This window comes from Glycine max, chromosome 19 (genome assembly GCF_000004515.6).
Source record: "Glycine max cultivar Williams 82 chromosome 19, Glycine_max_v4.0, whole genome shotgun sequence".
Classification (NCBI taxonomy): Eukaryota; Viridiplantae; Streptophyta; class Magnoliopsida; order Fabales; family Fabaceae; genus Glycine; species Glycine max.
The window spans coordinates 1828679-1851698 of NC_038255.2; the positions used below are offsets into that span (position 1 = coordinate 1828679).

General features: G+C 31.4%; 3 protein-coding genes across 4 annotated transcripts; all 3 read right to left on the reverse strand.

Moving 5' to 3' along the window:
* Positions 1-4049: 4049 nt before the first annotated feature.
* On the reverse strand, positions 4050-5800 carry LOC100811448 (transcription factor MYB35). Its single transcript, XM_041012990.1, has 4 exons — positions 5668-5800; positions 5431-5560; positions 4638-4824; positions 4050-4562 (listed from the first exon to the last, which is right to left on the reverse strand). The coding sequence occupies exons 1-4, from the start codon at positions 5798-5800 to the stop codon at positions 4050-4052; spliced, it is 963 nt and encodes a 320-aa protein (XP_040868924.1).
* A 2632-nt stretch (positions 5801-8432) lies between these two features.
* LOC100811976 (tRNA pseudouridine synthase A) lies at positions 8433-11043 on the reverse strand. 2 transcript variants are annotated; one of them, XM_041012825.1, is made up of 3 exons: positions 10876-11043; positions 9010-10416; positions 8433-8903 (listed from the first exon to the last, which is right to left on the reverse strand). In XM_041012825.1, exons 2-3 carry the CDS (start codon positions 10251-10253, stop codon positions 8498-8500), a joined length of 1650 nt encoding a protein of 549 aa, XP_040868759.1. In that variant the 5' UTR covers positions 10254-10416; positions 10876-11043; the 3' UTR covers positions 8433-8497. The 2 variants fall into 2 exon arrangements, with proteins under 2 accessions (XP_040868759.1, XP_040868760.1); XM_041012826.1 differs by having other exon boundaries at positions 9010-10198; positions 10876-11020.
* A 6304-nt stretch (positions 11044-17347) lies between these two features.
* Positions 17348-22133, reverse strand: LOC100819289 (probable prolyl 4-hydroxylase 7). The gene is made up of 8 exons (XM_003554184.5): positions 21771-22133; positions 21565-21651; positions 21402-21459; positions 20842-20946; positions 19597-19654; positions 19339-19514; positions 19153-19213; positions 17348-17752 (listed from the first exon to the last, which is right to left on the reverse strand). Exons 1-8 carry the CDS (start codon positions 21875-21877, stop codon positions 17445-17447), a joined length of 960 nt encoding a protein of 319 aa, XP_003554232.1. The 5' UTR covers positions 21878-22133; the 3' UTR covers positions 17348-17444.
* Positions 22134-23020: the final 887 nt, after the last annotated feature.

Sequence of the window (23020 nt, forward strand, 5' to 3'; positions counted from 1 at the left end):
CAATCTAAAATGGCTCAACTGTCTAGTCCATTCTGGTGGGTTGGGTTGACGGCAAGGCACGTGGGTCAAGCTAACTTTATTTATTTTTACTCTAGACTAGATATGATATGAGATATTCTTGTTCTTGTTTGAGCCAGAATCGTGCACAACATGGTGAGACCAATTCTTTCGGTGGAATTTATTTCATATATAAGGGAAATCAAATATGTACTACTGTAACAAATCGCCTATTGATTAGAGTTCAGACTTATGATTAGGTTAATCTTTCATTGAGCCCAATTAAAAACTTATGATTATTTTTTAAAAATGAAAAACAAACATGATTAATAATTTTTACATTATTCATAATGCAAGTAAGGAATAATTGGTTTTAGTCTTTCTTCATTCTCTAGTATTTATTTATTTATCTTTTTTATTCACTACTCACGCTCAATTTTCTTTTTACTTCACCATTATCCTTATTTTATGATGAATAATTTTAATAACACATTTTTTTTTATTAATCAACAAGATCTAAGACAATCAGTAGACAACTATATATGAAAAAAAAACATTGTTAAACAGGGTGTACCTACTTTAATGTTCTAACTTCTAGGGATATCCTTTCTACATGGAGAGAGAAAAAAACACCTTTTATTATTAGGTAAATTTCATGTTATGCTAAAAACACCTTGAATAGACCCACCTAAAATTCACCAATTACAATAAATAGCAGGCAAAAGCACTTTGTTAGCATCTACGTTATACTGTATATCTTTTATTCCCACATGCATGGCAACATCTCCTCGTACATTGATGCTGGAATTTTCTGAACGGCTTAAAAACATTTGCAAATTTCGCATTTTTTTTTTTTTTGCTTATTTGCTTTGTTGTTATTGAACATTCAATTCGTTATAGCTTAAAAACATTATAAGCATAATAACACTAATAAGATCATATTGAAGAACATGGAATGTATTAAGAACAACGAGAATATGTTCATTGGAAATAGAACGGAGACAGTATTTGCATAACATGAAAAACCCAATAATATGTCCCAAAAAATACCCTAATTTGTTGTATAAGAAATGATAAGTCTGATCAATCTCGACTTGCTGGAGGACTCATACATCGCCCAAAAATGGAATAGAAAAAACCTCGATGTACCTTATTATTATGAATTTTAGATGCAGAAGATGAGCGTGTGACACGTTTACTATTATCATGCAACCTTCTTCCCATTATGTCCCCTTCAATTTGTGACACATTTTTCTCCTTGATGATTTTGTTATTCCCCAAAGATGTACCAAGACTAGCACTGGCATTGGCATTTGGTTCCACGAATTGTATCTGATCTTGCCATATTCGACCAGAAGATCCTTGCCTTCGAAATGAAAATGATGATCTCGGCAATGTGTTCATGATGAATCAAAGTTTGTGTTCTTTTTTCTTTGTTTCTCTTATGATATGATGGTTCTGAAATATCCCTTCTATCAATTAATTAAGAATTTTTAACTGATCACCTAACTGTTTTTTTTAGTTAGAGAGAGAGAGAGAGAGAGAATATTAGGCAAGTGGTGGATAATGCATTTACATATTATTCTTTTTTGTTATAAGAGCTTGTACATGTAAATATAGTAAATAGCTAGCTTTCTATGTTTAGGGTCATATCCGTACAATTTTTGACTGATCCATTCAGACAGTTGCTATATCTGCAAGCTAATTAACAAGTGTTCTTATCTACTTTTGGTGATGCTACATTTTAGGGAATTAGACAATAACTGAACGACTGATATCTCTTGCTCATTTTCAGGGTTTGTTATTCATTTTTGGGTCAAGGATTACTAGTATCCAAATACTACATTGGGGATTCGACTAATCTAAGTTGATCTGGTTAGGATAATTATGGTTAAGAAAGTTTTTCCTTCAAAATTACATTCCTAATTCTCAAAGACTTACAGTTAAGAATTATGATTAAGTTAAAAAAAATTGACAAATAATTACACGTTTAGTAATAAATAGAAGTGAAAATAGGTTATATCACTTGATAGAGATCTATGATTTACTCTACATCAAGCCTCATATTAGATCTTTTCAGACAATATTGGTCATTTAAATTTTTTTAAGAAAGTCTATTTAGTTAAACACGTTAGACACTAAATCATTCAAAGAGTCTTTTAGACCTAAAAGAATGACCTATATAAAAAATTATAAATATTTATTCAATGCTAGTATTATTATTATATTAAATTTGTTATAATTTATATTATTAAAATCTTACATTTATTTATCTTTCAAATGTTAATCATGCATATCTATATAAAAGGTCAAGTTAAAATTTTATAATTAAGTTTATTAAAAAAATAAATTTATGTCTTATTTAAATGTCTTATGACAAAATCTATTTTTAAATAAGGATTATAAATGTTATATTAAACCTTAAAAATATGATTATATCATATAAATAAATTAGGTTTGATTCTTATAAAGTCTTATATATATTTTTATCTTTGTTTTAGTGTTAAATTATGATAAACTAGATCTTTAAAATAAACTTGTAGGTCAGGTCAAATTTTTATATAGGTCAAACTCATATTCTTAGAAAAACCTTTGACAAATAAACAGGTCAAACTCAATCCATATACTTTTAATCACACCTAACAAAGTAATGGTAGATCTTTTTTTTTTGTTAGGTATACCTCATATTTTTCATAATTAACTAAACAATCTAACATAAATGAAAAAAATAATAAAATTTAACATACATTTATAATATTTTTATAAAAAAAGAACTGTATTTTTTATTTGATCAATAATAATAATAATAATAATAATAATAATAATAATAATAATAATAATAATAATAATAATAATAATAATAATAATAACATTTCGTACAAATATTTATCCACATTAAGAATTTCCTATTTATAGGAGGTCCTAACACTAGTAAGGAAGCCACAAGAAGTAAGCGAAGTATGAATATCGACATTTATGACGTGAAAGCGCTAGAAAGAATTAATCTTAATCATATAACTACATATTTACTCAAGATTAAGTATATGTGTAGCAACAGATTGTTTTAAAAAATAAACATTTAATTTTTCCAAAAACTCAATCAAATAGTAGTACAAGAGGGTCAGTTTGGATTGGATTTAGTTAAACATGTGATTCAATCAAATCAAATTTAAACGGGTTGGTTTGAATCAATTTTATAAAAAAAAAATGAAACCCACTCAAATCAACCTGGTTGTAAACGGTTTAGGTTGGATTAGGTTAACGGGTGAAAATTTTTAATTTTGTCTGTCCTTTTTTTAAATGCCACATTTTTTATAAACTAAATTTTTTATAAGTTAATTTTTTTATTAAATGAATCAAACATGATTTTTTCTTGATATTGTTTTCTACCAAAACTAATGTAACATTATGAGATCTATTCTTTGTAAATAGATTCGAAATATTTTTAGAAGTCCATCTAAAGTGACCTTAATCAATAAAACTCTTGTTATTTTGATCTTAAAGGTTAAGGATGCATTGATGTTTACTTAATTCAGATTGTTAAGTCTATATAATCAATAATCAATGATATTTGTTTTTTTTAAAATTTAAAAATATATATTACATATTACATATATTAATAATAATAATAATAATTTAATACAAATTAACGTGTCAACAGGTTTGGATATTAAAACCCGTGACACAATTCAAAACTCAACAAGTTTGATTGATTTGGCTCGGGTATGATCCAAAAACAAAAATTACCCAACTCATTATTTGGATTTGTTTGGGTCAATTCGAATTCGTGGGTGACCCATAACCTGTTATTACCATACCCTCAAAAACTAAAAAAGGCATTGAAAAGGAGGAACAAGGATGCTAACTCATTTAAAGAGACATAGTAAAGACTAAAGAGGCTAAATCATAATAAAATCTGAAACTAGAAAAGCATAATGAATGGTCTAACTTTTTTTCCACATCCTAGGGACTGAGTCTAATGTGAAAAGTCTAGTACTTAATTATCCTACTAATTTTCAATAAGCAGAAAACAAAATGATACAACTAAGCACTTAGCAGTCAAAAGAAGCATCCAAAAGCTCAGGGAATGCTGCTCTTATCTCACTATCCCTGTCCAAAATACCATCCACAAATGAATGAGCTTCACACTGCTTGTTAATTTGATATTCCATGCTTGCACCGCAAGCAACAGCACCAGAACCAGAACCCTCACTTGCACCTCCTTGCATGTCATTGCCATTGCTTTTGGCATTGTTGGAAAGTTCAGCTTCACTTTGAATTATACCTGAGGAGGGGTTCAATGACCAATTAAATGAGTCACTTTGAAGAAACTCACTCCAATCAAAGGAGGAACAAGGAGGGGCAATTTGAGCCTGAGGGGTTTGGCAAGAGTAGGATTGTGGTGATCCTAATTGCGTGATATTAGAGGAAGATGAGGATGAGGTTGAGGATGCAGCTTCACTTAAGACATGTGATTGAATATTTTCGGAGTTGATGATAACTTGGTAAGGAATGTGGTGTTCCCATGAGGGAACTTGACCCTCTTGTGTGTGCTCCACCGTTGACTTGTTGGAACCTGATGGTTCAGTTTTGGTAATTGGTAGCATGTTGCTCATCATCAAGTCCTTGTTGATAAAAGCAATTTGGTTTGTGGTGGTGTTTGGGAGGCCACTAATGCTTCCCAAGTCAGAGAGGACTTGTGATACCGGCTTATGTGTTACCGGATCAATTCCCATCTTCATAAGCTTCTTCCTTAGCTTTGTGTTCCAGTAGTTCTTGACATCATTGTCTGTTCTTCCGGGTAGTCTTTTTGCAATTATAGACCATCTATGTTAAAAAAAAATGTTTGTCATTAGATGTCACAAATAAGGTGATTAGCTTTTTGTCTTAAAAAAATGTTAAAAGGAAAGCTAAGAAAAATGAAGGGGGCGGGGGGGTGGGTTATATAGTTGGCACATTTTTTATGCATGTCAAAGTTTATGGTTAGTTCATTCTCTCAATAAACCAAGACAGCTGAGTTTGTATTTTTTTCTCATGCAACATAAACCAACAAGTGCATAAAGTTTTGTCGTGCTAATTTTGCTTATTTTGTGAGACTAATAGCTATATCAGAAAAAAAAAACAGAATTTAGTTAATTGTACCCTTATACAGTGATGAGATATAGCTTGGAATTAATTATATGCACTTTAGAAAAATTAGATCCCCTTTCCAAAATAAGGCATATAGGTGAATGGAATATGCAGTTAAACTACAAAAAATGATGCAAGATAAGTTCTTATACAGAAGGTAAATTACACTCAAGATTTAGATTTTATTTTAAACTTCAAAGCCAATCTGATTATGTAGTTTTAATGTGCCACCTTTCATATTGGTTTCATACATTGCACTGAGGCTACACAAGAATTTTTCCAAATATTAAGAGTAGAACATACCTGCTTCCTATGGCTCCATGTAGGTTAATAATGAGCTCTTCTTCTTGGGGAGTAAAACCATCATGCTTGAGGTCAGGTCTTAGGTAGTTGGTCCATCTTAGCCTGCAGCTTTTACCACACCTGTTAAGCCCTGCAAACAAATTCAAGAAAAAGTGAGTAAAGTTGCACCATATGAAATTTTGTCTCTTAATACCTATTTTTACATTTTTCTTTTTAAAGTTAGAGGTTCAAAGAAACCTGCTTTCTTCGGAACCAATGTCCAGTTTCCAGTTCCATGATTGACCACATAGGCAAGTATTTTAGCATCTTCCTCAGGAGTCCAAAGACCCCTTTTCACATTGGATTTGTCACAACAAGGAGGCCTTCCCATTTTTTGAAATGAGAGAAGAAATAAGACAAAGAAGAAGAAGAGATGTAAGGGAATAGGAGTGAGTGAATTATGTAATGGTGATGCAATATGCATTGAAGGGTTAATTTGAAGTACTAAAAGGGGCTAATATTGTTTAAGATACGAAGAGGCAAGAAAAGCATGCAAATATTGGCTCCTATTAACAACAATTGCATCATTATATTCATCTTTCTGTAAACAAAATAAAAAACCAAAACCATTTGTATGACATCAGAAACATAATGCAAGTGCCTCCCCATTCCTTCTCTCTCTCATATGCTTCCTCCCCCCAAAAGCAATATCTATTTCAGGTACAATTTGAATGACCCTATTTGGTTAAAACTGAATAAGTTAACTGATTTTGATAATGCAATCAAAATACTTTCATTAACAGTACAATATTGCCAACTGCCAACAGTACAATATGCCTTTGCATAAATAAAAAATAATAAAGAAAACGTCCATCTAGACCCTTGTCACAAGATAGATTCAAAATGATAGAGCCTATGTAAGCATTCTATCAGTAATTTATAATAAAAATGAATTCTAGTACGTCTCCATTTCTTACTTTATTTCTCTTTTTGGCAAAGAAAAGCTTAAGGAATCGAAGTTGTCATGTGCAACTTAAGGTGGTGCTTGCATCAACCCATCTATTATGTATCTTTCTAATCTATCTATGTATTACTAAAGCACAAGTCTTACTGCTTTCACTTTAATCATGTTTAATTGATTTATACTATCAATTCAAATTATTTTTATGCAAATATCTAATAAGAATTTACCCTATCGCCACGTCATATATTAATGAATAGGAAGATATAATAAAACAGTCAAATTCCTCTAAAAAAATAAAAACAGTCAAATTTTCTTAGATGTGTTTGTAAATATGTTTTACACTCTTTTTTCTTAAATAAGTATTTTACACTTGTTGGAGGACGAGCCCTGGTGCAGCGGTAAAGTTGTGCCTTGGTGACTTGTTGGTCATGGGTTCGAATCCGGAAACAGCCTCTTTGCATATGCAAGGGTAAGGCTGCGTACAACATCCCTCCCCCATACCTTCGCATAGCGAAGAGCCTCTGGGCAATGGGCAATGGGTACGAAGAAAGAAAGAAAGTATTTTACACTTGTTGCGTATATAAGTTGAACTTTTTAATTTTTGTTATGCTAAATTTTTTGCTAAGAGTCATATGTTTTGATCTCTTGCATTCTAATTGGGGGGAAAATCGAAAAGCAACATTAACATATATAAATGCAAATAAATATATACCTACCATGTTAAATGTAATTTAACCATAATTATTTGCATTTTCCTTTCTATTATTTAATTTGTTATCTTATATATTATTTATATTTTATAGTAGCATAGATGAAATGTAAATACAAATTAATGTTTTAAATCTGTTAAATTATGAAAATATAATTGCAAACTTATTAAAAAAAAGTTTAGAAATCAGTCGCAGATAGCATATGAAACACCAACACATACCATTTATTATTACTAAGGACATTTGGCTGATTCAATACACGTATTGGTATGGAATTATGAGTGAGGTATTGTATCTTCTGTTATGCAGCTATTAGTTTGTATAGATTAAGATTCAGTTGTCATTTGACTAAGTTGTACTGTCGGCCAGTGCAAAATAAAAACAACACAACACTTTCGTAAGAATGGAAAACTGTTTGGAGAGCAGATAAAATATAATCATCCCATAGGGGGAATGGATTCTCTCATGTGACATTATGGTCATGTGAAATCATAGCCCTTAATTTAAAGAAAGAGAGCAAATTTAAATAATAAAAAAATGTAGACATGAAGTTTTGATGGTTGAGATTGTAACATTTGAAGATCTAGGTAGAAATTTCACATGAGAGGATGAAAACTCTAAATTACTACTTTCCACAAGCAAATATTAAAGCTCTGCATCTTTCTGCATTGTATACAGCATTGCAAATATCTTAGTAAATAAACTCAGTATAAACATCAGCTTAATCTTGCCCACAACAACAACGAAATCCACGACATTTTACTTTACCTCTAGCAAATTTGAATATAATCGTTTTACTTGTACGAGGTCATTGTTGATCTTCCAGGGGCACAAAAAGAGTTGTTAACTTGCATTAATGAAGGACATATAATTAGGCAACTTGTGCTTACTTAACATTATCGATTCGTTGTCTATAATCCACATGTACAGCAATGCATTATCTGTAGTGAGCCCTATAATATAATGAAAGCATGCCAAGTTTAAATCACCCTTAACAAAACATGTACTAACCATAAGATCATAAATAGTAGATGAAATTTGCAATCGCCATAAATAGATGAATCAGCTGAGTTAGATTTGCAAGTGCTATATAGGCATTTCTCTTTTGCAATGGATTTCAATTTACAGCACAAATAAATGACCATTGCTCAGCCATGGTTTAGATAAGTAAAAATCATACTGAACAATAAAACACCCACAAAATATAACAAAAATATTATTTAATTTCTTTTAGTGTCTTTACCGAGTGGGTGAGTGTTGGACACAGAAACAGATCACATCTTTTGTATATTGATTGTATGTATATGTAGCGAAGCAGGGATGCTAGGCAAATAGTAATCAACCAGAAGTAGTGAAAAGTGAGGCACAAATCCATTAGAAAGAAAGAGTTCATATTGAACAACTGGAACACAGTTCACTGAGTCACAACTACAGGATTGTTATCGGTGATGTGTTCTTCGAGATCAGCACCCTTGTTATCGGTGATGGCATCTTTGGGATCAGCACTCTTGTTATCAGTGATGGCTTCTTTGGGATCAGCACTCTTGTTATCGGGGATGGCTTCCTCATTGATAACATGCAGATCTGGATAATTTCTATGGTTCAAAGAATGCAACCAAAGAGCGACAGTTCCTTCCTTCTGTTCTGTGGAAGCAATATGAGAGTATATGTACTTCATTTTGAACTCCTCAGCATCTTTTTCATATGCTTTCATGGACAACTCTTCATGATCTTTCCACTTCTGGTTATATGAAGTAAAGAAGCACTCATCCAAATATAATCCAACCTCAGGGGCAGTAGGCACATTAATGTTAACATCCCTGCATTTAGGAAAACAAAAGTGAAAATAAAAAATTACATCCAATGAGAATCGCACTGCATTTTAAATAGAAACTTGTCATAATAAACAATAGAAGTTGTACTCACTGCTGCAAAGCTTTATCGATAAGTGACTCCGGTGCACAATTTCTCATGATTGCCACTGCCATCCCAATCATCTTCCGTATCTGATGAAGCATGAAGCTCTGTCCCACGACCTCACACTTTACAAATTCCATGCCTTCAACTACAAGAGTGGTGTTTGCATTCAATGAAATAATGTAACGTCGAGCAGCGGGGTCCTCAGCTTTTGTTCTGGTGGTGAAGTTATGGAAATTATGAGTCCCGACGAAATACTTCAAAATCTTATTAAATCTCTCTCTCTCCTTCTCACCATAACAAAACCCACTTCCATTGGTTAGCTTATCCTCACCATTAACTTTTTCATCCTCAAGAATGTCTGAATTATTCACAGATTCACCATTAAAAGGAGTACCCTCTTCCTGAACCGGAACCATAGTCTCAAGGCCAGTTTTAGAGTTCATGCCACCCTTATTATCATTCCCATATTCCTCATTTAAATGATTATCATCACCTTTGCTCAAAGAAACCTCCACATCCTCTGTAACTCCAGAGTCTCTGTTTGATGAAATACCAGCCTCGACATCCACAGCTTCTAGTTCCAGATTCTTCTTACGATTACCAACTAATCCTATCACCTTTCGGCCCCTCTCAGAACACTCCAAACACTTAACAAGCTCATTTCCAGATCCCAAACTAGCCATGACGGTCTCTCTATCACGATGACAGCTAGGATCAAGAGCAAACACAGGAATGAGGTAGACATACCTCCTCCGGTCGCAAAACTTCTTGGCATTAAAAGAAGCTGTCACACGTTTGTAACCAAAGATCCTTATCTGAGAAGGAAGGTTTGAATTAAGGCGGTCAACAAGGCCAGGTGGATCAATATAGAACCGGCCTGAGACAACCTGACCAACAGCACTAACTCCTTTATCAGTTCTAGCTGAGCGAGCCCAGTCATATCGTTTAGGGACTCCACGATCCTGTTCAGGGACAGCTCCAGACACATACAAGACTTCTTCTAGGTCACCTTCAATAGTCTTTGCACCAGGGTTTTTCTGCATACCCTGATAACCAACACCACAGTAAGCAAAGAAAATAGCAACCTTACGGCGCTTGTATCTTTTCTTGGTGCCTGTGCCAGCTGCACATTCTTCATCATCAGAAGTTGTGGTGGACATCTTCAACTTCTTGGGCTCTGGCTCCTCCGCAGATACTGGAGGTGGTGGAGGCAGGGATGAAGTTGTCAGCTTCGTATCTGAGTTTTCCATTTTTTAGAAGTGCAAGAATATGACTGGTAGAAGGGAATGTTTTAAAGCCCGGAATGTTCAACAACCCAAAAAAGGAACTGGCTCAAGATTCAAGAGTCAAAGACAATGCCAGGCCAGGGAACAACTATGACCAAACCAATGACACCAGCATGAAGCCACAAACCTAAACAACAATTTGTTTTATTAAGACGGAAATGAACAAATCCTTATCTTATGCTATATTAGAGACTCTTTCAGAAACATTTCTAGTTTTTACATACAGCTTCAGATGCAATTTCCATTTCATTAAGTTTTAACAAACACATCTAATCACTGTTATCTCTAGTTTTTTGGGGATTCTTATTGTCTTGCAACTTGAAAGATAGAAGAACAAAGAATCAGTAATACATACTACAACATCTATTATTTGCTTGCTGTCAATGATTGATTTATAAGTGAGACAGAATTAAAAGAAATAGCTGGGAAATATCCAAAGATCATTAGAAACATCTACCCATAACATATGATTTAAAATTCCACATTCACTTTAGAGAGAGAGAAACAAATGGCACCTAAATATTATATTTTTAACAAAAGAAAGAGCAAAAGACAATGAAGCAAACGTGCGCAGAAGAAGTGTTACCAGAGGAGGAGCTTGAGAATGCTTGCTGGAGGTTGAACTACAAAAATGAGAACGTGAGTGCGAAAAAGATGCAAGAACGTTAAACCCTCGTTGGCAATTGATTTCTGCACCCGGCACTTTTCTTGTGCACCCAACACAAGATAGGCAAGTTCAATACTTTTCTTTCTTACAACAGATACGGATTTCGCGTTAATAAACTAATTATGTTATAAAATAATTAATATCGTTATATATAATATTAAAAATTTTAATATATATTTAATACCCTTATAAATTTATATAATAAATTTTGTGATAATTAATTTTAATTTAATAATAAATAGTCCTTATGGATTATGAAGGTTATTATACATATATCAGTTTTACCAAAAGATAATATTAAAATTATTCATCTTATGTTGGCACCAAGAAAACAATTGCCACTTCCTTTTAGTTTCAATATCAGAAAGAAACTAGACATGTCCACTAACTGTTTCCGATAAATTCATTGGACATGCACATTAGATGGGTTTTCTATATGGGCCGTAATCCAAAATTAAATAATGTAATTATAGTTATTAATTAATATGTGGTATAAATCGTATATCGACCAAAAATAAAAAGGAAATTAAATCATCCATGCATCTATAGGTATAGGTATAGTTATCCACATTTGGTTTTGAATGTTTTTAGACATTTGTCTTTTATTTGCCACAAATTAACTACCTATTTATTTCTCTATTTTAATTTTATTTTCTCATTTTTTATTCAGTATTCCACATTTTTATATATTAATCCTTTAACTGCTACAAACCACTCATAATCTTCTACTTCTTCTCATTTGATAATCTTCTACATCTTTCTCAATTGATAGACGCAGGCACAATGAGTCTTTCTTCCACTAGTATAAAAAAAACATTGAAAAATTGAAAATTGTGGAGAAATAGGTTGGAGTTATACTTTAAATAGCCTTAATAGTTGGTTTGTGACTCTTTTTAAATTTAAAGTGATTGTGTGTGTAAAATTTTAAATGAGTAAATTTTATACCTGCTAGAGTTGACTTAAGTGGTAAAAAGTTTAGATAATTTACATAAGCTTTTAGGTTTAAATTTCATTTTCATTATCATATAAAAAAACGATAATAATTTATGTTGGACCTTAATTTAAATTATATATACTTTTTCTTGATTTTGCAAGTTTTATTTTATTGGGGTCAAACATATTTAATTGAATACAAAGCCTTTTCATTATTATTTTTAAGGAAGAGAAAATTTTGAACCCTAAATAATGTTTAGTAACCACTATAATTAAAATTTTTAGCCCTATGGTGGAACCCCAACATATTTCCCCCATAAGTTTGACCCATTCTCAAAAATTTAGTCATACTTAAAAATTTGATCCATTCTCAAAAATGTATTTTGTAAGAATCTAACTAATTGAAGCACGTATTATGACACTTATGGAAAGGGTAATTTTATTACTAATAAGTTGTTTTTTTTGTTACATTACTAATAAGTTATGATTAACATTTGAAATTATCATGTTTTGACTATATCAACGTGATATGCCACTCATCTCCAAAAGCAAAAACAAAAAAACGTGCTAGGCCACTAGCATTCAACATTATTTGTTTTACATTATGTCAGTACTGTTTTACATTTTACTGAAAACATGGTCCAACACAAGGTAGTAGAGGTCACAAGCCATGGATTAACAAGCTTGTATGTTGCTTTTGTTAGATGCAAGTGTGCCTTATTGTCATACAATATCATGTTTATGTAGAAGCAATCTTGCAAGAAATGAGCATCAGATCGAGTTATTTCCTTTAACAAATCATATAAACACAAAACAACCAACAATTTAGAAAATCATATCAGACCTCGGCAACCACGATACAAGAACCAAAAATTCTAAAAATAACTTGTCTGTAGATCATGTAATTACATGTATGAATAAATATTTCTACAATGAATGAGAAGGGTGGAGGGTGGTGCCTGCCCAAGAATCCTATCCTCTCACCCCTGATAGGGTTTCCTCAAATTACTGCTCTTGGGTGTTGAGGATTTCCTTGTGCATAAAACTATATGCATAGAGCTATCAGTTTCACCAGGGAATTAGATCAAAAGTAATAAGACAGAAACTCAGCAAGTGAATATAGAAGAAAATAATGATCCATGGATTCCAACAATAAAGCAGACTGTAGCAGAACAATTTTTCTTTCGTGTAGTTTTAGTGAAGATCTTAGATGTGTAGTAACTTCACACTTATAACCACCAATGGATCAAAAAAAAAATTGTTAGTAGAGACAATAAATAATTTCTAATATTTTTACAAAAGTAAAATATGAATAAATACTATAAAATATATAATATCATAATAAAAAAATATAAAGTAATTAAACTTTTACCAATTATAATTGTCTTTTACATATTTTTATACTTTAAAAATATTATATATTTTGTATCGTCAATACTAATTTAGTGTGTGAAATATTAATTTAGTGCTTGAAATGTAATGTCACTTACTAAAATAACCAACAGTATAAAATATCATTAATCATAATTTCTTTATATCAAGAATACAGTATAAAATGAAAATATTCCTAAAAGAATTATCATAAAAGTTTTAAAAATATATAATTTTTACTCACCTCTTAAAATAAGTAATTTGAATTCTTCATTATCTTTGTGTCAACCCAATTTATTTCTCCACTTTCTTTCTTCTTCTCAATCCTTGAGTAGTTCATCAAGAGAGATTGTTTAACCAATTTTTTTATCTCTTATTTTTATCCAATCTAATATATTATTATACTAATATTTTTTTCAAAAAATATAACAATCTAATATATTAAAATAATTTAATCTATCTTTTTTTTTACTAAAAGATATATTTAGATAATTTTTATTTAAATAATTATTGAATTATTTTTGTAATGTTACAATGGTGTATTCTATGCAATGTGTGATATATTTTTTTTATGTTATTATAATAATAATGAGAATTGGATTAAATAATTTGAACTTGAACATATAATTTTTGTATTAAATATCTTATGTTTATCAGGATTTTGGATTAAAAAAATCTAATGAGGACAATATATAACTTTTATGGGGATAAAAAAAAATTTGTATACATTAACAAAAAAAAATCTGGTGGAAATAATTACCCCACAGCATATAAGATGCATTTGCCCGTACTTACACCAAGGACTTTGAAAGAACAAAATTTTATCGTTATATACCCAATAATAAATACATGTGTACTTCTAGAACTCCATCCATATTCCATACCATCAATTTTCATAGGTTTTATGTTTGGATAGAGAATTTTAATTGAGAAAAGTAATTTATCTAAAAATTGGAATTTCTATAATTTAGAATTCATTGTTTGGATGTTTTTTTTTTTTGAAGAATTTAAATTTTTAAAATTTTAAAACAAAATTTTAAACAACTAAAAATGTAGAATTTCAATTTCCTTCTAAAAGATGAGAAATTGAAATTTTTTTTTTATAAAAGAATCTTTTAAAATCTTCGCGTATTCCCTTATTAACTTTCGTCATCTCTTCTACTTGAATTCCCGAAATCCTTAAAATGTTGAAAATTCTTAATTTTAATTTTTTTTATCCAAACACAAAATTTTGAAAATAAAAGAATTTCAATTGAAGTATTTGAAATTCTTAAAATTTTAAATTTCTTAGAATTTTAAATTTTCTCATCCAAACACACGTGTTTGGTCGTTAAATTGATCTATGATGGGACTGTAGTATCTATTGATGAGCTTTGCTTTTCTTTTTGGTCTATATGAGCTTGGCCAATTTAAACGAAAAAGAACACCTTGGAGTTTAAGATATTGCCAAAGCATTATATAGTTGGAATTATAGCAAGTATAATTTGTTAGCTGGTTGACCTGAGAGGATAAAATGACTAGTGACCTTTTTCCAGATTCGGATTGTGATTCATGTCAGTATTTGCCCCATAAACAGCATGACTACTGAACTAATCATTTGCACATATCAATCACAGCTTGAAATTTTATGAAGGGAGGGAAGAATATATATATTGTTACCAAATGATGGAAAACAAGAATGTGGTAATAACAACTTCTAGGATTGGAGGAAGAATGGTAACATGCATTCTTCAATATAAACAAACTTATTTCTAAATGCACAACAGAAAAGGACAAATTTCTCAAATGTAAAAGAATCTTCACACAAAAATCTTAATCAAAGAAATTATATAAAAGATAAAATAGAGGTTTCTGAATATAATGAACAATAGTCTTACATTGTGCATGGGTTAATCATCTCCCCAATGTTGCGGCAAGCCACTACAAACCCTAAGTTGTATCTCATGGCTGCCTTCTTGATCTACGAGAATAAGGAAAAATGAAAAAAGAAAGTTAAGAATCAAAATAAAAGTTGAAACTCTATCGATAAAAACCAATATACCACAAAGAAAAGGAAAGCAAGTGGAGCAAATAAGTTTAAAGACAAGAAGATGTTGATTCAGATTCACTTTGTATTTATCTCAAATTCTTAATACAGTTACTAAGATGCCTTCTTTAACAGTAGGAATTAAACCGTACCTTAATCCATACAACAAAAGAAAAATCACTATTAATTGGAAACATTGATTGGTAAAGAATGGGAACATTTATCAAATAATACCTTTCAAATCATCAATGATAGTTTCAGGAGGGGCAATGAATCCAAAAGAGGTTGACATCCTTCATCTTTCATCAACTTGGTTAACAGTAGTTTTAACGCCAACCGTATTTCATCAATTTGAGGATGCATATCGTCTCCAACAACAAAAAATGCATGAGTACTCAAACTTTTCAACTCAATCCAGCTACAACCAGGTTCTTTAGTTGCTTTCAAAAAATGAAAAGATGAAAAAAAAAAACCCTATTTGCTTTTGGTTTTGCACAATTTTGTCAAATAACCATTATAGCGCACCATAACACTAACGCTATAACGTGACGTTTTTAGACCCATCTACCATATGCAATTTGTGAAGGGAGGGTCACTTGGCATAGACCGCAATGGGTGTTTATATGGTGGAATTTTGGCCTTCTACCGTTTAAAAGGCTCACATGCTTTAGGCTTAAACATAAATTTTGTCAAATAAATGCATTTTGTATTATGAAATAAATTTCGCCAAGAAATTATATAAGGGTTAAACATTAATATTCGATTTATTCAATGAACTTCACATTAGTTTATCTAATAATAAAAAATTAAAAAAAATTATTTATTTTTTAAAATAAAATCTAGCAATATTATTCTAGGAGTGCAGACAATTAACCCAAAACATTTATTATTGATCATATATTTATCTTCGATCTATTTTATCTATTATCTAAAGTACAATCAGAATTTAAACCTTAAATAATTTGATTAAGAAACACAACTCATAAGTCTCACTACCAATTATGTCAAATGTGTTATCAATACATTCTAATTCTACTAACAACTTTTGCTTGCATCACTTTCTCATATTTGACTACTGAAATAAGAAAGTATGCTATATAGAGGATAAAATACACTTATAATCATTGATTTTTAGTTTAAAATTCATGATAAAATCATATTTAACAAAATCTAAAATCAGTTATTATCTCAATTATTGAGTTTCTAATTGCAGTGTATCCTCTAAAGTCTAAAGTGTGTTTCCACGGTGAGCTAAATCCCTCCACTTTCTCATATAAGATGGGCAACATATTTTAAACTTCATAAAAATCCCTTTAGGGGGATAGGGGATAAGCTTTAGAACGGCACAACTGTTAAATTATTACTGTCATCCACAATATTCCGAGTATATTATTAAGTTGAGACTAAAATTAACGATCCTAACTTTTTAAAATTATATAAAACGTACCTATAAGTCTATAACTTCATTCAACTCAACAATATTTTTTGCAAGGTTCATTTGTTTTGTCCTTAATGATTCACCCGTGGCAAGAGAAACAGAACCCTGAAAATCCTTTTAAAACCAACTATAGGTACACCACAAGAATCAGAAAAGAAAAGTCAATTCAAAACTTATTTACAATTTGCTTATACAATATTATGACAAAACACTATAAAATATTTGAAAAAACTTGTAAAAAAAAGTTTATAAATCAATTCAAAACTTGTTTTTAATTTATTTCAATATCCGAAAATAACTTATAACTTACATAAAAATAACTTGATTACAGTTCTTCTTTGATCATTGAAAGCAACTTATTCATAAATGCTTACATGATAAACAGTTATTAAATAAATACTTGCATGATAAACAGTTATTTTAATAGCTTAATCAAGTTGTCTACTCAAACACAACCCATGTCCAAGATGCATGAAAAGTGGTAGCAAGCGATGCAAACACCCACTTCACATAGCACACACCACCACTTATCTTTGACCATTGGAAAATCTTGTGCTTTTTCAGAAAACAGTATTAAAAAAAAAAAAAAAAACAGCTATGCAATGTACTGGCAGAGTTCCATATTGAAGTTCAACAAAAATGAATGTTATATACAATATATTTGACAATGTATTTATGGCTCTACATGCATTTCAGAGCAAACAAAAGGTAATAGACTCCTTAAGAAGTGCAGACATTGCAACTCTTCATACAGCTTCCTCTTACTCCTTCCCCACCAACCATATAAAGTGGATTCTTGTCACATTCACCTACTTTAGCCCACCTAGGGCAATTCTCATTCTCATCAACACACTCTCCATTATCCACTTGCTTGAATGGTTTTTCAAAGTCACTCACGTGAATCCACTTGGTTGCAGACCACTTCTCGCCCTCAATGACTGGACAGCTTCCATGCAAGCTCTTAGTATCTGTACTTGCATCCAGATGGAGACTGAAGAACAACAAGGCATCACCCTTCTGAGGCTTTACTGAAATGACAGAAACAGAAGAAAGGGTTAGAATTTAGATCCTCGGTCATAAAACAGGAGAGGAATGCCAGTGTTTAGATTACATCAGTAGCGAGAAATTGAAATAATAGTAACTCTGAAACATCAAGGTAAAGCTAGGTTTGGTTCAATTAGTGCCAGAAAACCATTGAATTCTTAGTGTGTTATAACTTATAGGATCAATATTAGCAATCACATAGCAAACAATTTGACAAGAGAAAGATGTCTCAAGTCTCAACAAAACACAACCAATATGATTTTAACCAATTTCGTAAATGCCAAATGAAGCAAATAAGAAAAAAAAACTAAGTTACAATAATTACAATAAATGGGTGAAATATATTCATTTGCCCCACCTATTTCAATTTTGACTGAGAAAGGACCCAATTGAGTTTTTAATATATGTTGAAATTATAGGAATTAGGTAGAGAAAATAAGATATACTACAAACTACTAATCCAATGGTTCTATTTAAACTAATAACTAAGCCAAGTACTAATGTACTATTACTAGTAAAAGCCTGGTGTGTTGCACTTGTTAAATAAATTTCTATCACGAGTTTTTGTCATAAATTTGGGCATGAAGCTTAAGAGCCTATGTTGATAAGTTTCATTAAGAAGCTTATTTAAGAGCCTGAGAATTGAGAGACACTTTTCTACCATTTTTGTCCATTCTACTGCCTATATTTTTCTTCTAAGAATGGAGAGGAACTCAATGTTAGTACTTAGTAGTGAGCCTTCCTCCATATCAATACATAAAGAAGCATTCCAGTAGTCATGGGTGATCTACAGATGGGCTTGTGATCATCTTAGGGTTTCAAATGTTTTCTTAAGTAAACCAACCCAACACACTTTTATTCATTTTAGTTTTGAGAACTAATTTTAAGTTATGCTTTTGAGTTTTGAGCACAATTTTCAAAAACAGAAAAACACAATAGGACCAAACAGACCCCTAACTTTTTTTAAAAATTAATAATAAATTATAAAATTTGACTTAATACCTAATGCATAACATGATAATATTTTCATATTGATATAATTTGTTGGAAACATATATTGTCAAACATCATTTAATCTTAACTTCCTGCTTCTATAAATTTGCCTTATCTATGCACAATGCTGGAATTTTATACAATTTGTCCAAATTTAAGAAGTCATGGCTTGGCTTAGTCAAAATATTTAGCCAAGTTAAATACTAGCATCTGCAGATGTTTTTGCAACATCGTCTTACCAAGAAGGAGAAGGCAAAAGTATGCACACAAGATATTATGCACTAGAGACTTGAATGGATGTTTCTTTGACATAGTTCAAAATAACAATAATCTTATGTCAATATATTAAAGACTGCTAATAGTTTGTAAGAGCATATTAAAATATATATACCTGCATATCCTTTGTGAGCACATTCAGACCAGCTCTCATCTTTTGGCTGCAACAACTTTGCCTGAAAAGGCAAAACAAATTAATTACGATTTCATTTTTCTTTTATTCTTTTTGATTGAGGGGAGGGAGCCAGGGGTTTCTTTAAAAGGAAACATCAGAGAATCAAAGCCATGAGAAAATCTTTACCTCGGCATTGGGAAAAATTGTTTCCCCACCCTTCTCAACATCAGACAAATACATCAATACAGTGGCAATCCGATGGCCACCCATAACTTGATTAGCTTTGTCATGGAAGTAATCAAAATGTGGTTCATACTTCTGACCATTCTCATAGTGCAATATTTGCATCGACTCACCATTCTCTGATGCAATAGAGACACGTTTAAATTGAAGCAAAGAAAAGAAAATACTGAAATGGATCAAAGAATGATATTGTCTACTAACCTACAGGAAGGAATGTCCATGCGGCAATTCGGGCTTCAATACCAGCAACTATTTCATCCTTAAAGATTAAATATAGAAGAAAGAGGAAATCAATAACTAAAAACAAGTGTCACAGCTTTCTTAGAAAGAGAAAAAAAATCAGCTCATGACAGTGCGGTTACTTTGTCATATGAAATTCTAATAAAATTTTGCCTAATTTTCCCAACAGTCAGTAGTAGGTGATTCTGATAAAAGTGAGGAGTTATTAATGACCATTAGATTAGGATTCATATGGGCACTCCAGATATAAATGCTACATTTAAAAATATATGAGCCATCTCAACCCTTGACCCAAATCACGGGCTACTTTTTCTTTCAAGCAACTCATGGGCTCTGCACACTTTGCTTTGTAGTCTTTTTTTTATCTCACTATTTGTTCCCTCTGAATCTCAATCTCATGATTTGTGCTCAGTAACTTCAAAAGAAATATTTGAACATGAGAAAGAATTATTTACTCTTTTCTATATTATGCCCTGAAAAAGTATTCCATAAGCCATTAGCCTTTTGATAGCAGTGCACTGTAGTACTGACAGTGTCTGTCCTCCATACATGCCCACAATTGGATCCAAGGACAAGCTGCTTCAGCTTAAATTGGCTGAAGGAAGACCCCTTGAGACAAATGTAGTAGCTTCCTAGATTCTAAAAGTTTCGGCAAAGAAAATTAAACAACAAGGTTGATGATCCCTTTTTCCTGAGCATTCTTCCGAGTTTCTCTCCAAAAATTACAAAGCAAAGACGTGAAGAACTATCCTGAACTCAAGGATTCTTTGTCAGCTTCAGAATGTGTAGGACAAAACAACATATGAACATCTACTTATTTACCTATTAACTTTTGGTTTGATACATCTTCACTTCATTGCTAATTATAATTCAATTCACATTTTGCATACATTTCCATTCAATTTACTCAAGTCACTAATCTATCTTTACTTATTTTCCCAGGATCAATCAAACTCGCAAAATCATTTAAACTCCAAACTAATCTCTAGTACATTTCTCACCATCAAGCACCATCAAATAAACATGCCTATAAAGGGAAGATCACAAGAACCATGTGTTCAAATAAAAGCACAAGCCAAAAATTAAAAAAAAGAACATCGCCAACCATACTTCTCTATATGCTTGCCATATAATTGATCATAATCAAATGAAGAAATTAAAGTTTTTCACATAAGTGTAAAGTAAATCATCTTTGATTCATCATACCTGTGCCTTGTTGAGAAACATCCCAGAACTCGTTCTGATATCACTCATTATGCTTTTACCGGAATCATTATCTGCCACCATAGACTTCTCCAGCTTGTCCTTGGCCTAATACCACAAACATTCAGACATAGAACATAATATGATATATAAAACCCCACAAAAGATGTCCCTTAAACCCAATGCTAAAGGTTTCAAAATGCAGTCGTGATTATCACGATCCTTAATACAGGAAATTGTGACAAATACAGCCTATGCGACCACAACATAATTGCAGTGGCAAAGACCCCAAAAACCTTGATCACTGTTCTAAAAATAGTCTACGACTGCGATTTTGACTGAAACATTAAGGTTTTTGGGGTGTCTATCTATGACTGCAAGGTAACAGCAATTGTGGCATCACTGACCAGAATTTCCTACAATATCAAGGATCGCCTCTTTCGAGGCGAATGAGGATGCAATTTTAAAATCTTGGACTTGCAGCAAAAAATCCCAGTTTTCAGAACCTTCATTTGCTAACATTAATCATAAACATCAAACATGAAGGGAAAAAAAAATCTAACCAGAACTATCAAATGATCACATTCTTCCTCGGATAAAAACCCCTTGTACAGAAAAGCCCTGGATAATAATTCAGAAAATAAAATTAAAAAAAAAAAAAACAACAACAACAACAAAAAAAAAGAAAACAGCGATCCATTTGTCTAACAGAGGAAAAGGTCAAACCTGGGACTCCACGAGAGCTGAGTGACCCGTGTGGGATCAAACTTCACTGAAGAGCCACCTCTGTTCAACCTTAGCACCGATCCATGCCTGAAAAAAAACCAACACAGAAAAATCGAAAACAAAAACAAAAGGTCAAATTTTGCATGCATTCACCGACATAGAGAGAGAAAAGGGGCAAAAGGGTAATGCGGTATTATCGTCATTACGTGGCCTTGGCGTCTTGGTCCAAACCGGGCAATCGAAGGGACGAAACAGAGATCTCGAAACAGAGGAAACAGAGGAAGAGCGAAGAAGCCAAATGGCGAGAAACCATGGTGTGAGAGGTTTTTCGGTGGGAATCTTAGGATAATGAGAGTGTTGAAATTGAAAGAGAAAAAGAGAGTGTGTGTGAAAGAGAAAAATGGAGTTTAAGTATTTTTTTTTTATATAATTTTGGTTTGTCGCTTTTGGCAACGATGAAGAAGATTCAATGAAACGCCCACTGGTTTTTGAGAAAATGTCTGTTTCTGATGTGCGCTTAAACCCACCTTCTGAAACATTCACTTACTGCATCAACACGGAAAAAGTGAAAAACAGAGCAACAAACAGTGGTGTCTTTGTTTTTTAGATTTCCCATTGTAAAATTGACAGTCTAAAATATTTTAAAAAATAAAATATTCTAGCTTTTTTATTGATCATATTCTAGTTTTTTTTTTCCTTATTGGAGTATATATTTTAAAATTTGTATACTAAATTGTACAATAAAATAAATGTTTAGTTTTAATAATTTATAATTAAAATAAAATTTAGAATATTTAAAATGTAAACTATATTTAACTAAAATCTATATATCTCGATTTGTTTAGGTACACATCTTATTTTTTTTAGGAAGATATTAGAAAATTACATCAGTATATTTTAATATATTATTTAGAGAATATTGTATTGCAAAAATAATAAACTTTTTATTTTTATTTTTATCCTATATTGAGTTCTAGTCTTGTGGTTAAAAGAGAAATTTTTTATTAAAATCATCAATCAGATTTTAAAATAAAGATTAATCATTGGCAGCAAATATTATGATAAAAAAAAATATTTATTTTAAAGATATTTTAAACTATTAATTTTTAAGATGAAAATCTAAAATATTTAAAGAGTTAAATCATTTTTTCAATGGTTGAAAGCTATTTTTGAAAAATGAAAATATAAAATATTTTTTTAAAAATAACTTCTTCCTTTTACTGTTTAAGAATAAAGGAATTTTCATTAAAAAAATGTGTTACTCTTTTTGCTGACTTCTCAATTTTGGATATAAAACAATTCAAGGTGAACACGAAGAAATAATGTTAATGTCCTTTCACTCTGATCAACATTTAATTTCTCAATTATTCTAGATGAATAATCCTACCCACCAAATATCAAAATAAAAGTACCAAAATAAAATACAACTTACCACTAAGCTTAAAACAAGTCTTGG

Excerpts from the sequence above, each read along its gene's own strand:
- LOC100819289 (XM_003554184.5), bottom strand. The coding sequence starts at position 21,877 with ATGGTTTCTCGCCATTTGGCTTCTTCGCTCTTCCTCTGTTTCCTCTGT. Across the intron at positions 19,655-20,841 it reads TGTTTCTCAACAAGGCACAG|GATGAAATAGTTGCTGGTAT; the intron begins GTATGATGAATC and ends TTAATCTTTAAG. Across the intron at positions 19,214-19,338 it reads CAATTTTTCCCAATGCCGAG|GCAAAGTTGTTGCAGCCAAA; the intron begins GTAAAGATTTTC and ends TTGCCTTTTCAG.
- LOC100811976 (XM_041012825.1), bottom strand. The coding sequence starts at position 10,253 with ATGGAAAACTCAGATACGAAGCTGACAACTTCATCCCTGCCTCCACCA. Across the intron at positions 8,904-9,009 it reads ATCGATAAAGCTTTGCAGCA|GGATGTTAACATTAATGTGC; the intron begins GTGAGTACAACT and ends TCCTAAATGCAG.
- LOC100811448 (XM_041012990.1), bottom strand. The coding sequence starts at position 5,800 with ATGGGAAGGCCTCCTTGTTGTGACAAATCCAATGTGAAAAGGGGTCTT. Across the intron at positions 4,825-5,430 it reads CATGGAGCCATAGGAAGCAG|ATGGTCTATAATTGCAAAAA; the intron begins GTATGTTCTACT and ends TTTTTAACATAG. Across the intron at positions 4,563-4,637 it reads ACACCACCACAAACCAAATT|TCAACGGTGGAGCACACACA; the intron begins GCTTTTATCAAC and ends GGTTCCAACAAG.